The 15,152-nt window shown below is 39.2% G+C and overlaps 2 protein-coding genes across 5 annotated transcripts; both read right to left on the bottom strand.

Annotated features, from left to right (window-relative positions):
- Positions 1-2,163: 2,163 nt before the first annotated feature.
- LOC120740398 (platelet-activating factor receptor-like) lies at positions 2,164-8,154 on the bottom strand. 3 transcript variants are annotated; one of them, XM_040042759.1, is made up of 4 exons: positions 7,495-8,154; positions 6,893-7,097; positions 5,324-5,370; positions 2,164-4,257 (listed from the first exon to the last, which is right to left on the bottom strand). In XM_040042759.1, the coding sequence occupies exon 4, from the start codon at positions 4,249-4,251 to the stop codon at positions 3,106-3,108; it is 1,146 nt and encodes a 381-aa protein (XP_039898693.1). In that variant the 5' UTR covers positions 4,252-4,257; positions 5,324-5,370; positions 6,893-7,097; positions 7,495-8,154; the 3' UTR covers positions 2,164-3,105. The 3 variants fall into 3 exon arrangements, with proteins under 3 accessions (XP_039898693.1, XP_039898694.1, XP_039898696.1); XM_040042760.1 differs by lacking the exon at positions 7,495-8,154 and having other exon boundaries at positions 6,893-7,198; XM_040042762.1 differs by lacking the exons at positions 6,893-7,097; positions 7,495-8,154 and having other exon boundaries at positions 5,324-6,886.
- A 48-nt stretch (positions 8,155-8,202) lies between these two features.
- On the bottom strand, positions 8,203-12,732 carry LOC120740397 (platelet-activating factor receptor-like). 2 transcript variants are annotated; one of them, XM_040042757.1, is made up of 2 exons: positions 12,537-12,732; positions 8,203-10,350 (listed from the first exon to the last, which is right to left on the bottom strand). In XM_040042757.1, the coding sequence occupies exon 2, from the start codon at positions 10,348-10,350 to the stop codon at positions 9,130-9,132; it is 1,221 nt and encodes a 406-aa protein (XP_039898691.1). In that variant the 5' UTR covers positions 12,537-12,732; the 3' UTR covers positions 8,203-9,129. The 2 variants fall into 2 exon arrangements, with proteins under 2 accessions (XP_039898691.1, XP_039898692.1); XM_040042758.1 differs by lacking the exon at positions 12,537-12,732 and having other exon boundaries at positions 8,203-11,124.
- Between the last annotated feature and the right edge of the window lie 2,420 nt (positions 12,733-15,152).

The following is a 15,152-nucleotide window of genomic DNA, read 5'->3' as shown; positions in this document are numbered from 1 at the left end:
ACATATTGTGATTCTTTCCCCCATGCTGAGCCACTGCAACCAATCTTAGAGTTGCCAAACTTTGCATAGATATAGATGTAACACTGTCTGTGAGGCCGGATTTAAGAAATAAGTGCTTAAAATTAACATTTTTAGAACGTGTTTAGCACCATCTTGTGCTAGTACAGAACATCACATCACAGAGTGAAGGTTGGTTGAGGTTAATGAACTTACATAAACTTTGCTAACTAGTGATGGAACCGATAACTCAGTGGAAAACAAGGGGACTAAAACTAACAAGCACTCTGTACCGGCCCTGACTCCATTAGTTTTACGTTAAGAAACTGAGGATATACTGTCTCCTACTAAGTCTCTTACTTTCTTTCAAGATAAAGCAGGTCTTTAATTTGCCCAAATTAAAACCAGAGTCGCTTTAAGTTTCTGGGATGCTTTTTTTTTTTTTGGCTGTTTTTTTTTAATCTTCTGAATCATACATTTCATTAATGTCTGTGATTAATTTACAAGCTGCCAGGCGTCTAATTTCACACGTTTCTGTCTCATCAGTGAGTCATAATTGAAGCTATTAGTCATAATGATGACAGTTAATCAGCTAGTTTAAATAAAAATCCGATTGATGTTTTGTTTGATTTCATTAGCATATTTTCATCACTCCAAATATAACACATCAAAGATGTCCACAGGCATTTTGTGGGACAGTTTTTGTTTCTTTGCCTTCATTTAATGTTGACAAAACATAAAAATGATAAAGCAACATATACAAATTCACCCTGTACCTGTACATCTTTTTTACTGAGAGAAGTTCAGGAGGCAATTTATCAGTTCACATTATTTTAGGTAACAATTTAGAGATTCAGGATGCACAACTGTGGAGCTCTCAGTGTCAGGACACAGAGAAGTGGAGAACAATTCGTAATTCAAAGCACATATTAGACACATTGAAACAGAAAATATTTGTGGGGAGAGGCTGTCACGGTCCCCGTGTCTCTCTGGTTGGCCCACGCTGGCTACAGGTTTTGTTGTTGTTAGTTTTAGTTTTTTGTCTCTCCTCCTCCTCTCTGCCTGGGTGGAGCTCATTACGGGCTCTCACTCTTGGCCCACGCACCCCTGTGGATGGTATCCACCTGCGGCTGATCTGGCTGATTTCCCCAGCTGCTATTTAAGGCAGTGGCACAGAGCAGCTCACCGCTGGAACGTTGAACTACCTGAGTTCGTGCTCGCGGCTTATTCAAAGAAGTTTTGTCTGTTTTTCCTGTTGTGGAACTAACCGTGAACTTCTTGTCTGTAGATTCTGGACCGAATCACCGGACCTGTCCAAGTGGGGCAGTGTGTGGAGTGTTGGAGCGAGTGCGGCTGAAGAGGAGTGCGTGTGTGCGGAGGAGCGGTGGCGGTGACTGAGTGGAAAAGGAAGCGTGTGTGTGGAGATTCCCCCCCCCCCCCCTTCTCTCCCTGGAGCCCTGGACCCCCTCCCAACTCACTGTACATATATTTTGCACTAAGGTGATCCCTGTTGTAAGTAAATCCCCTTTTGTTTCCTTGACAAGAACTGTCTGCGCGTGGGTCCGTTCAGTAGCCATGACAGAGGCCCTGGTTTAGACTTAGCGCTCCCTGATTTGTTCTCCTCGTAGTCCTTCCTCATGGCAATGGTCTTTGACCTCCGGTCAGGGATCCTGTCCTGTGTGACTCCTCCCTACTCTACAGTTGTTATTGTTACTGTAGTTTCATTTCCATGCAGATGTCAGCTTTACCAACAACTATCATCACTACTGGAACAGGATGTTATCATACACCCACACACGGCTTGTAAGCGTTTAACAGTTTCACTTTCAACACTTCACACTCCTGTGTCTTAGTCAACCCTTCACACTGTGAGGGTAATGCTTTATCCTTCTAACAAGGAGTGTTTCCACAGGTTACCACAAGCATTCAGTTCCATCAAGTAACTCTTTTACACGGGTTGGGAACTCCAGGCCTCAAGGTCCGATGTCCTGCAGGTTTTAGATATCACCCTGGGTCAACACACCTGAATCAAATGATTAGTTCATTACCAGGCGTCTGCACAAGTTCCCCACCCCTCCTCTATTAAGTGAAGAAAAGGTTAACCCTCATTGTAGGCATTCAATCAGAATGGAAGAAATTAATAAAGGCCGAGGTCATCTGATCAAATTAGATTTCATGTTTTTATTAACAAAAACTCATAAATTTCAGAGAGAACAACTTCCACAAGATGATGTGTCATAAATGACATATTTCTTGTATTTATATTAAAACCAGTTATTGGTACAGGTCCGTTAGAGGTATAGGTCAATATGTACAACACTGTGGAAAAGTCTTGAGCTACAGCTTGTTTCCTTATATTTTGAAAAAGAAGATGGACAAGGGCAGAGGTTAATTGAAGTATGTGCAAATATGCATGAAAATACAGGATAAAAGGCAAAACACGAGTGTCCATAATTCTAACAACAGCAAAAGTTAATATTTTACAATACCACAATTATTCTTTAATACACCTTAAATACTCTTTAAGTAATCTTCAGGAATAGTTTCCATGTTTCTTCAAAACTTTGGATGTTGACTCTCAGAATGATCCCACATCTTTACGGGATGTTAGTGCAGTTTGAAGATCACACTGCTTTCTTTACAGCCACTGAGATAAGTGAGCAATACTGCATTTAAACCACGTGATGGAGGTAGAGACTAATAAAAGCACAGTAGGGGAGTCTCTCAAGAAGGCTCTATACAGTGGATTGTGAACTGCGTGAACCACCGCTCTGACTCACTGTAGATTTAAGCAGCACCAGCCTCCCTCTGTGGTAAATGGTTAACTCCACGTGTACAAGCACACAACACCATATATCCTCCTCTCCCTGATTCCAGAGTATAATTCCTAGAATAAGGCTAACAAGCCTCTCCAACCTTTAATGTGGACATGCTCTCCATTTCATCTCTGTCATGAAATGGAGAGAATCTTATCTGAGATGTGGTTAGGTTCAAAATCCTGGATCAGTGAGATTTTTGAAAATACTTTATAAAATAACCACTGAGTTCCTCCTACCATGTCGACTTTGGTCCTCCACCCCAGCCTTTGTGGGTTTCCTATGAGGCCTCCTATTTTGCTACCGGAGTCCAAACAGGTGATGCAGGCTGGTTTAAGTGGTAGCTCTGAGTTTGGGTGAATGTGATTAATTTTTTAATGTGGGCCTTGATGAGTCCTCTAAACTTCCCTGTGGCAAAATAATAAACTACAGGATCCAAAATGCAGTTGAGGCCCATAAGAACCAGGGTGATCTGATGAGCGTTGTTCAGCAACTGACGAGTGGTCTCGCTGTATTTCACGTGGCCGAAGCCGTCTTCGATCTCCAGCACTGCCAGAACCCAGGGGCCTTGAACTATGTGGTGTGGCAGGAAACACAGAACAAACACTCCCACCACTGCCAGCAACATCTGGAGAGCCCTCCGTTTCACCCCTGTGGGCCGTTTGAATATGGATGTCACAGTGAGCTTTTTAGACTGTGTTCCTGAAGACTGACTTTCTGACTGAGGAGAATTTTTACAAACTAAAATTCGAGCAATAAGGACATTGCATATCACAATGAGTAAGAAGACAACAAAAAACAATCCGATTATTAGAAAATGAGTGACAGCCACTTTTTTCTTCTTGTCATTAGTTCCACCCTGGTATCCCTCAAAACAGCGACGTATGTCAGTGTTATTTTTACGGTGCACGTTGATCCCTGGACTCACCAGAAAAGGAACAGAAATTGCAACAACAAACACCCAGATACAAATACAAACAATGATTCCACGAATTCTGCGGTTTGACGAGGCTGCGTCCAGAGGCCGAGTCACCACCCAGTATCTGTTGATGCTGATGGCTGAAAGGAAGAGGATGGTGCCGTAGGTGTTGATGAAAAAGAAGGTGCCTGTCACCCGGCACATGACGTCTCCATAAACCCAGTCTCCCTCACGGATATAATAGTCAATCCAAAAGGGAAGAGCACACACAAACAGAAGATCAGCGATGGTCAAGTTGGTCATATAGATGTGAATTTCTCCCATGGCCTTGAATTGACAAAGGCAGCGCAGGACAAACAGCACGTAGAGGTTAGAGATGAAGCCCAGGATGAAGAAGATGATGTAGAAAACCGGGATGAACACATAACGAAACTGAGAGTCCAGGAACGGACTCTCAGTGGAATTAATGGTTGTGGACTCCACACTACTCATCGTTGTCATAGTAACTGATTGAGTCATCTTTGTCTGTGGGAAACAAAATACATTACCATAAATACAGTGTCCTGTGACAGATGAGCAGAGTTTTGATGCAGATGACAAAGGTACAGCGTACAATGGAGGGAAAAGCCTTTGAGAATAACTTATTTTTGTTGTCCTTCCATTGAAGGCGCTTTATCCTGTGTTGGGATGGAATTATTTGAAGTGCCTCAGTTCTATGCTTTATATTAACTAAAATGCCATATAACCATATAGTGTGGTATTAAGTGGACACGGCCCTGAAAATAAAGGCAATAGACTACGTGTCCTTGGGGGGTAGAACGCTGTAGACTCTTGCTCACGCTTGGCTGGGAGAGAGTACATAACGGGGACCATCTTCTAGTGGAAAGTTACTGAGACACTGTTGTTCAGACTAGAGAGGGACCAGCAGGCACCTAGTTTTGAGAAAACAAAACTAGGTGTAGTTTAATGTAATTTAAACTACAGTAGCTCACCACTGTTTAGTCTTCTAGTTTCTAATTAGTTGCCTGTTGATTTATGCGTGTCAATGTGCTGCTGGGACTGCCCCAGTATATTTTGAGGTTGGAGGCTGAGCTATGAAAATCCCCAGGTACATGTAATAAAATTAATTGATTGTTTATTTTGAGAAAAATAAGAATGGGATATTACACTGTTTTATGATGCATTATACTACTGATTTATAAGAAATACTGTTTGTGTAGAATCATGACCTTATTTCTCTGATTAGGGAGAACAATACATACTGCACAGGAAGCCAAGGTTGTAACTTAGGCTCACTGAGAGAGAGAAAGAATGTGAATGCTTAGCTATAAGAATGTGAGAAACGGTCAGGCACTTTGAGATTTTGCCGATTTTTCTGTTTCTGTGAAAGGTCTACATGGTCTGCAACAATGTTTAGGTAGGTGGTGCATGTCAAAGTAACATCCACATGAATAGCAGTACCCAGCAGAACATTGCATATCTAACCATTACACTGCTACCGCCAGCTTCTTCCAGTTCATCCTGGGATTCTTCAAGTAAAGATGTAAACTTATCCAGCCATTCATGGGATGTAAAAGAAAATGTGACTAACCAGTCCAGGGAATCTTCTTCCATTGCTCAGTGGTCCAGCTTTGACACCTGTGCATTCAGAGGATACACAACAAATTGACACTTTTCTATTAGGACCAGCACTAACATAATTTAAACTACAGTAGCTCACCACTGTTTAGTCTTCTAGTTTCTAATTAGTTTTTATTTTTAATTCATTTTGACTTTTTGCTTTAAATTCACTCTATTTTCCATTAGTTTCTATAGTGGATTTTGGTTTTTACTGTTTTTAGTTATTATTGTATGGAGGGCATATGTCAGAGGAAGGTCTTAGGAAAAGTAGTACAAGTATCCAAGTGTTTCCTCTATATTTGTATTTTATTTTAGTTACTTTTCCAAGTTCAACAAAATGTTTCAGTTAGTTTACTTTTTTTTTCAAAAAGTTTTCAAAAGTGGGTTTTTTTCACAGATAATTATAATAGGCTACTGACAGCTGTACACCCCATAAGAGCTGCAGTTCTAACTCAGTTGAATAACCATAAAAGGTCATCACTTGTTTAAATCCTTACATTTGCCCATTTTTCCTGCTTCTAACACATCAACTTTGAGGACAAAATGATCATTCGCTCCTTCATGTATCACACCCACTACTTTGTGCCGTAAGGAACAAATAATCATGACAATGTCTGATCTGTGTATATTTCCACTTTCTTCTCTCCTTCTCATCTGTTTTCACTTCTTTTATTTCCTTTTTAATTTTTTTTTCTGTTCTCCCTTCTTCCATTATCTTAAATAATGTAATAAAAGGCTAGTTGAGCAAATCTTCTGGAGACCATCGTGCAATTGGATTCTCGGGCCACACCCATATTCGAACTAAGGCTTTGTGAAGTGTTGTGTTTTATCATGTTTATGTAATCTGTCTCCAAACAAACATCTCAACACTCTTTATAAAAGAGACTGTCAAGACTGTTAGGACTAGGTATCTGCCATAGCCTTTTTATTACTGAATCAATTAACTCTCAGTCAAACACTTTATAGGTAGACACACAGACTCATTCATCTGCATCTTATAATAACACTATACATCATGAAGCCTCAGTTGTAGACCATGAGGGAAAGACTGGGGTTGGATTTCTGACTTGTTTATGTTCATTTTATTACTTACGCTAAAGTGATTACATAACTAGAGATCTCTCTCACGTGGCCTGAATTCAGTCAAAGATAAGCGTCAGAATTAAAACAGAAAGTAGTGCAAAAAGGGTCAAAGGTTGAACCAGGACGTGGTTCTCAGACTATGAACTGCTGTAAAACACCTGACACTGAATCACGGTGCAAACTCTTACAACCTAAATACATACAAGGAGAATCTGTCACTGAACAAGCTTGAAACCCACTTACGATAAAGAACAACAGTCCAACAGTAAATAAGTAGATAATAATCTGTTTGTTGTTAGTTTTACTGTATTTTTTTCTGAATATGTGCCACACTGAAATTATCAAGCGTAACTGTAATTGCTTTATCAATGGTTAGTTGATGTTGCATGACCTGCTGTGATAATATATCCTCTGTGTCATTTTAAAAGAAAAATTACAGAAAGAACCGTACACTTACCGTCTGCTTCTTCTGTTGTTTAATGAATTTACAGCTTCAGTTCAGCAACAGCATGACTTCTCTGACAGAGAGGGAATTTATGCATCAGACTGTGTGAGTGGGAGTGTTTTCTCGGGGCAAGACGGAGGAGGTGTCGCTTCAGTCTTCTTAGGAAAGCCCCAAATGGTCCAAAATACGTAAAGTTCACCTCCACAGTTTCATACACCTGACAATAACAAGCACCAAGAAGAACAACAACAAAGAAATTATGTTACCAAGTAAAGAAATGAGCTGCTTACACAGGAAAACTGGCCCTTAAAAGGAGAATGTCTGGCACATGCTGATACGAGACATATAAATGTGGGGGTTATAGTTGTTAGTTTGTGTATGAAAAGTCACTGCCACTATTCACAGATCTTGGTTACATGTAATTTTCTTAAAAAATAAAATAAAATGCTGCAAAATGTGTTACCGATTATTTTAAATCACCCTAAAATAAAACAGGAACCAGAGTAGGAGCAGGCCCTGTGTCGCTGTGCCAACCTTCTTCCATCATATACATAAGCATAAACTTACAGAAAGAAGGAGGAATATATTATTTAGAAATAGTGTAAAAACTTTACCGTGAACAGGTGTATCTGCCAAACACTGAGCTTCTCTTGTCTATCAGGCCGTCACCTGCCGAGGGAATTCCCGCAGATCAACGTCACCGTTAATTACGTCCATCCGAAAGCAAATTCGAAGATTGCGACTGACACCCCCGTGTACTCGCTCCAATCTCTCTGTCCCGAGGCCCCTAATGTTATTCTGTTGGACTTTAATTACTGTAATTTGAAGAAAACACTGGGCACTTTCTATAAATATGTGAACTCTCCTACACGCTTCTGGATCTTTGTTATGGTTCCATTAAAGGTGCGTATACATCTGTGGCAGGCCCCGCCCTCAGATCCTCTGACCAAAACACGGTGCATCTCCTGCCTGTTTATAGGACTGTGCTACGGGGAGAGAAGGCGAGGAAACACCCCACAAAAGTATGATAACGACGTCTCTTTAGACCTGCAGGGCTGCTTTGCCTGCACTGACTGGTCGGTGTTTACAGAGTCATCCGAAAACATTAATGAACTGATCAACGTTATCTGCAGCTTTTGTAGAGATATGATTATTCCTTTAAAAGTTGTGCATAGTTTTCCCAAATAACAAACCATGGTCTTCGAGGCTGATTCATGAAAGGAAGACAGCTTTTATTGAAGGGAATATCTCTAAGGTAAAAAAAAAAAAAAAAATTACAAAGGAGATATGAGTTTGTTTCTTGGTGTTATCAGTCGTTTTTAAATTTCAACACCTTGAAAACTAAGGACATGGTAATTGAATTCAGGAAGCCATCCCCTCATCGTGCAATGACAGTAGTAAATGGTGCAGCCATTGAACTGGTGGATAGCTATAAGTATTTGTGGGTTATACCTTTAAACATTTCAGAGGGAACCCTGCAAATGTTTAAAAGTAAGAAAAAGAAGTCCTTTCTTTAAAAAAAGGTTTCACCAGTGGGTGACCATGACAATAAGATCCTCAGTGATGAGGAAATATTACAAAAAAACAACATGTGATGCAGGTGAAAGGGAAGAAATGGCAAAGAAGAATGACAGAAAAAGCATGTGCAAATATGCGTGAAAATACATTATAAAAGGTAAAAATAGAGTGCCATGATTCTAACAGTAAAAGTTAATATTTTACAATGCCACATTTATTCTTCAATACACCTTGAATTCCAGGTTTCTTGTAGGCCATTCAAAACTTCTTTGGATGTTGACTCTCAGAATGATCCCACATATTTACAGGATGTTAGTGCAGTTTGAAGATCACACTGCTTTCTTTACAGCCACTGAGATAAGTGAGCAATACTGCATTTAAACCACGTGATGGAGGTAGAGACTAATAAAAGCACAGTAGGGGAGTCTCTCAAGAAGGGTCTATACAGTGGATTGTGAACTGCGTGAACCACCGCTCTGACTCACTGTAGATTTAAGCAGCACCAGCCTCCGTATGTGGTGAATGGTTAACTCCACGTGTACAAGCACACAACACCATATATCCTCCTCTCCCTGATTCCAGAGTATAATTCCTAGAATAAGGCTAACAAGCCTCCCCAACCTTTAATGTGGACATGCTCTCCATTTCATCTCTGTCATGAAATGGAGAGAATCTTATCTGAGATGTGGTTAGGTTCAAAATCCTGGATCAGTGAGATTTTTGAAAATACTTTATAAAATAACCACTGAGTTCCTCCTACCATGTCGACTTTGGTCCTCCACCCCAGCCTTTGTGGGTTTCCTATGAGGCCTCTGATTTCCTCCCAGAGTCCAAACAGGTGATGCAGGCTGGTTTAAGTGGTAGCTCTGAGTTTGGGTGAATGTGATTAATTTTTTAATGTGGGCCTTGATGAGTCCTCTAAACTTCCCTGTGGCAAAATAATAAACTACAGGATCCAAAATGCAGTTGAGGCCCATAAGAACCAGGGTGATCTGATGAGCGTTGTTCAGCAACTGACGAGTGGTCTTGCTGTATTTCACGTGGCCGAAGCCGTCTTCGATCTCCAGCACTGCCAGAACCCAGGGGCCTTGAACTATGTGGTGTGGCAGGAAACACAGAACAAACACTCCCACCACTGCCATCAACATCTGGAGAGCCCTCCGTTTCACCCCTGTGGGCCGTTTGAATATGGATGTCACAGTGAGCTTTTTAGACTGTGTTCCTGAAGACTGACTTTCTGACTGAGGAGAATTTTTACAAACTAAAATTCGAGCAATAAGGAAATTGCACATCACAATGAGTAAGAAGACAACAAAAAACAATCCGATTATTAGAAAATGAGTGACAGCCAATATTTGCTTTTTCTCGTTAATTCGATTCTGGTATCCCTCAAAACAGCGTGTGAAATTTTTTGGTCCATTTTCATTTTTACGGTGCACGTTGATCCCTTCACCCACCAAAACAGGAACAGACATCGCCAGAACAAACACCCAGTTAAAAAAACAAACAATAATTCCACGAAGTCTGCTGTCGGACGAGGCTGCGTCTAGAGGCCGAGTAACCGTCCAGTATCTGTTGATGCTGATGGCTGAAAGGAAGAGGATGGTGCTGTAAGTGTTGATGAAAAAGAAGGCGCCTGTCACCCGGCACATGACGTCTCCATAAACCCAGTCTCCCTCACGGATATAATAGTCAATCCAAAAGGGAAGAGCACACACAAACAGAAGATCAGCGATGGTCAAGTTGGTCATATAGATGTGAATTTCTCCCATGGCCTTGGCTTGATGGAGGCAGCGCAGGACAAACAGCACATAGAGATTAGAGATGAAGCCCAGGATGAAGAAGATGATGTAGAAAACCGGGATGAACACATAACGAAACTGAGAGTCCAGGAACGGTCTACTACTCATTGTTGTCATAGTAACTGATTGAGTGATTTCCATTATGTTCATCTGTGGGAGACAACATATATTATCATCAGTACAATGGTTTACTCAGACTTTTGATGCAGATGACAAAGGTAGGGTATATTAGAAAGTAGAATCTTTGAGAACAACCACTTTTTGTGATATTTCAATTTCAGTTAAAATAAATAGAGAAAAAACAAAAAAAGTAAATGAGTAAGAAAGATTTAAAATAAAGAAAGAGGGCACTTTCCTTGCTGCAAGGACTAAGTTATCTATCACCTTTTATTGGCACAAATGTATTTACCAGATAAATTATTAGCCATTCCATACATTTATTGTATTAATTAATTTCTTGTTATCTGAGCACATCTTCTGAAATTGTCAGGTAATTCTAAACAGTCTGAGAAGTCTTAACATTTCTTTGTGCTATGAATCATATGTTCCAAATTGATGTAATGGCACAGAAGTATGATAAGTTTTAAACTGGAGACCATCTTGCCAGGAAACAACAGAAGCATGAAATCACTGAGTTGCTGGACCGCACCCATATTTGAACATACGCTTCATGTGAAGTTTTGTGGCCGTGTTTTGCACAGCTGTAGTTTTATCATAGTAATATAATCTGTCTCCAAACAAATACCTCAACACTCTGTATAAAAGGGCCTGTTGGGACTTTATCTGCCATAGACTTCTTATTACTCATCTAAGATCTAACTCTCAGTCAAAGTCTTTATAGGTAGAGTCATTAATCGGCATCTTGCAGAGTGAGTGGACGGACTGAGGTTGGATTTGTGACTGTTTTATGTTCATTTTATCTTTGGTTTTGCCACTAAGACTAAAATGGTTATAGAACTTGAAGCTACTGTTGAGATTGAATAATTTGCAGTGGCTCAATAATGCTATGCTTTTTATTAATAAGTGTTATAAAGTTATATAGTGTAGTATTAAGTGGACACAGCCAAAAATAAAGGCATGAGACCATGTGTCCTTCGGGAGTAGAAAGCTGCAGACTCTCACTCATGCTTGCCTGGGGAAAATGTAGATAAGAGGGGACCATCTGTAGTGCAAAGTTACTGAGACACTGTTGTTTAGACTAGAATGAGAGACCTTCTGTAATAAAACTGTTAGGGGCACACCACCATTATGAGATCTGCGGCAACACGTCTTGCAGGACGCATCTCCCTTCTAGAAATAAACTAGCATCAGAATTAAAACAGAAAGTACTGCAAAAAAGTCAAAGGTTTAACCAAGCTGTTGTTCTCTGACTATAAACTGCTGTAAAGGAGCTGACACTGAAACGGTGAAAACTCTAAACACCTAAAGATGTTCGAGGAGAATCTGTCAGTGAACAATGTGTCATGAACTGTGTGTGGAGCAGGCAGGATAGGACCCAAATGCAGGCTCTCGGAGGGGCGAATGTGTGAACAACAAATTACAGACAACAAGCTTTACACCCACTTACAATAAAGAACAGTAGTCCAACAGTAAATGAGCTGTGACGCTGTTTGATAAACTGACACACCCCTGTTACTGGGAAATAACTGATACTGCTAAATACTATCAGCTTGTGAACAAGTTTAACTGAGTACCATTTTTTCCGCCCTTTTTTCTGAATAATTGCCAAAGGTGTTTATTTTATAACCTGTTTGGATCTGTCTTATGCAGATCTGTTAAATATTGATTAAATTAATCACAGCATTGTAAAGACTGTGGACAAAAAATAATAATCCATTTATAGATTTGAGTAGAGCAGCAGTTAAATTACAAACAGCTGTAAGGTACTCTGTTTCAGAGATTACAATTATTATTATTTTATTTTTTTTCAATTACTGGCGTCATCAAACTGAGTTAATTGCACTATAATGGCTAGTCAATATTTACTGATCCAGTTAATATCGGATGATGTGCTGTAATTAATAGTTAAGTTAAACATTTTGAGCAAAACACTGCCTCCTGTAAAATCTTAATTTTACACAGATATGAAGCTAAGAAATGAATAAAGGAGGCACAGCAGAAACAGAAAAATGCGATTAATTTGATTAAATAATAAACTGACAGTTTACAGCAAAATAACTGAAATGTTTGTGAAAATAAGGATGCTTTTAGCTTTACTGTCTTCTCTTCTTGACTAAAACACATTATTAGACTGATGATTATTAGTGAGTGAGGATATTAAGACTGCCTGTCTTAATACGTAAACCAAGAAATAACAAGGAGAACTGTACACTTACACAACTGCTTCTGTTTCCAATCCCGTGATGCACGTAAACACTTTGAATGGATTTGCAGCTTTGGTTCAGCAACAGCGCGACTTCTCTGAGAGAGAGGGAGTTTGTGCGTCTTGTGTCTTGCAGTTGCTTTTATCTATCTCAAAACCACTGGCTTCCCCAGAGATGGACATGAGATTTCCTTCAGCATTGCTGTGTGTGAATACCACAGCACAAACAGAACTGTCTAGTCGTTTTGATGCTAGTGAAATAATGAAATATTGAGTGGAAGAAGAAGACACAGCCTGAGTTCTCCAAATGTTTACTAATGTTTACTAACTGTAGTTATTCCACTGCAAACCCTGCGAATCTGCAGTTCTGCATGACTTTATTTGGTAGTGTCTGACAAATATGCAGCCCTCTTCTTTATTTGGCATTGTTTCTTTCATGAATTTCTTTAGAAAAGAGAATCTAATAGTTCTCACATTCACAGCATTACTTTGCTGTACAAGAGCAAAGAATGTTACACACTATTGATTGAGACTGTTTTGTATTGTGATGCACACTCAAGATGCACTGTGTACAGCTCTCCACGGACACCCTTTATTTTGCTCAGAGTTGGAAGTATCAAGGTCCAAATACTTTGTTACAGTGTTTAAGTAGAAGTTTCAGATATCTATATTGTACCTGAGTATTTATTTTTCTGACGATTTTTTATATTTACTCGTTACATTTAACCACAAATATCTGTATTTTCTACTCCTTACATCTTCAAAATAGACTCATTACTTTAAGTTTAACACATTTAAAGGAAAGTTTTTATTTCCCAACACTGTGTTTGCGGCTAATTAAAATCAGCAGAGAAAGAAACGAATGTTATCGGTTATAGAAATGAACTGCAGAGGAATTTCTTTCAAAAAGGAGCGTGACCGTGACAGACACAGTACATTTTGTTCCTTATTTTCAACCATCTACATCCATCCATTTTATCTTGAACATGTTAGATAAACTGAGCCCATTAACCTTTACTAAATAGCTACTACCGTTTTTTAATTGGTTTGGGTCACAAAATGTGGTTGGAACATTATTTATTTTGTTAAAAAGGTTTTGCAGTTGCTTTCATCTATCTCAAAACCACTGGCTTCCCCAGAGATGGACACGACCAGAACTGTCTAGTCGTTTTGATGCTAATGAAACAATGAAATATTGAGTGGAAGAAGAAGACACAGCCTGAGTGCTCCAAATGTTTACTAATGTTTACTAACAGTAGTTATTCCACTGCAAACCCTGCGAATCTGCAGTTCTGCATGACTTTATTTGGTAGTGTTTGACAAATATGCAGCCCTCTTCTTTATTTGGCATTGTTTCTTTCATGAATTTCTTTAGAAAAGAGAATCTAATAGTTCTCACATTCACAGCATTACTTTGCTGTACAAGAGCAAAGAATGTTACACACTATTGACTGAGACTGTTTTGTATTGTGATGCACACTCAAGATGCACCGTGTACAGCTCTCCACGGACACCCTTTATTTTGCTCAGAGTTGGAAGTATCAAGGTCCAAATACTTTGTTACAGTGTTTAAGTAGAAGTTTCAGATATCTATATTGTACCTGAGTATTTATTTTTCTGACGATTTTTTATATTTACTCGTTACATTTAACCACAAATATCTGTATTTTCTACTCCTTACATCTTCAAAATAGGCTCATTACTTTAAGTTTAACACATTTGAGGGAAAGTTTTTATTTCCCAACACTGTGTTTGCGGCTAATTAAAATCAGCAGAGAAAGAAACGAATGTTATCGGTTATAGAAATGAACTGCAGAGGAATTTCGTTCAAAAAGGAGCGTGACCGTGACAGACACAGTACATTTTGTTCCTTATTTTCAACCATCTACATCCATCCATTTTATCTTGAACATGTTAGATAAACTGAGCCCATTAACCTTTACTAAATAGCTACTACCGTTTTTTAATTGGTTTGGGTCACAAAATGTGGTTGGAACATTATTTATTTTGTTAAAAAGGTTTTGCAGTTGCTTTCATCTTTCTCAAAACCACTGGCTTCCCCAGAGATGGACACGACCAGAACTGTCTAGTCGTTTTGATGCTAATGAAACAATGAAATATTGAGTGGAAGAAGAAGACACAGCCTGAGTTCTCCACTAATGTTTACTAACAGTAGTTATTCCACTGCAAACCCTGCGAATCTGCAGTTCTGCATGACTTTATTTGGTAGTGTTTGACAAATATGCAGCCCTCTTCTTTATTTGGCATTGTTTCTTTCATGAATTTCTTTAGAAAAGAGAATCTAATAGTTCTCACATTCACAGCATTACTTTGCTGTACAAGAGCAAAGAATGTTACACACTATTGACTGAGACTGTTTTGTATTGTGATGCACACTCAAGATGCACCGTGTACAGCTCTCCACGGACACCCTTTATTTTGCTCAGAGTTGGAAGTATCAAGGTCCAAATACTTTGTTACAGTGTTTAAGTAGAAGTTTCAGATATCTATATTGTACCTGAGTATTTATTTTTCTGACGATTTTTTATATTTACTCGTTACATTTAACCACAAATATCTGTATTTTCTACTCCTTACATCTTCAAAATAGGCTCATTACTTTAAGTTT

This window comes from Simochromis diagramma, unplaced genomic scaffold, assembly GCF_900408965.1.
Source record: "Simochromis diagramma unplaced genomic scaffold, fSimDia1.1 OVJJ01000304.1, whole genome shotgun sequence".
In the NCBI taxonomy this organism is placed as follows: Eukaryota; Metazoa; Chordata; class Actinopteri; order Cichliformes; family Cichlidae; genus Simochromis; species Simochromis diagramma.
The sequence above is the reverse complement of the archived record's forward strand: the minus strand, read 5'-3'. Positions and strand labels throughout refer to the sequence as shown.

What these genes read in the sequence shown, in the direction of transcription:
- LOC120740398 (XM_040042759.1), bottom strand. Translation starts at nt 4,251, where the DNA reads ATGACTCAATCAGTTACTATGACAACGATGAGTAGTGTGGAGTCCACA.
- LOC120740397 (XM_040042757.1), bottom strand. Translation starts at nt 10,350, where the DNA reads ATGAACATAATGGAAATCACTCAATCAGTTACTATGACAACAATGAGT.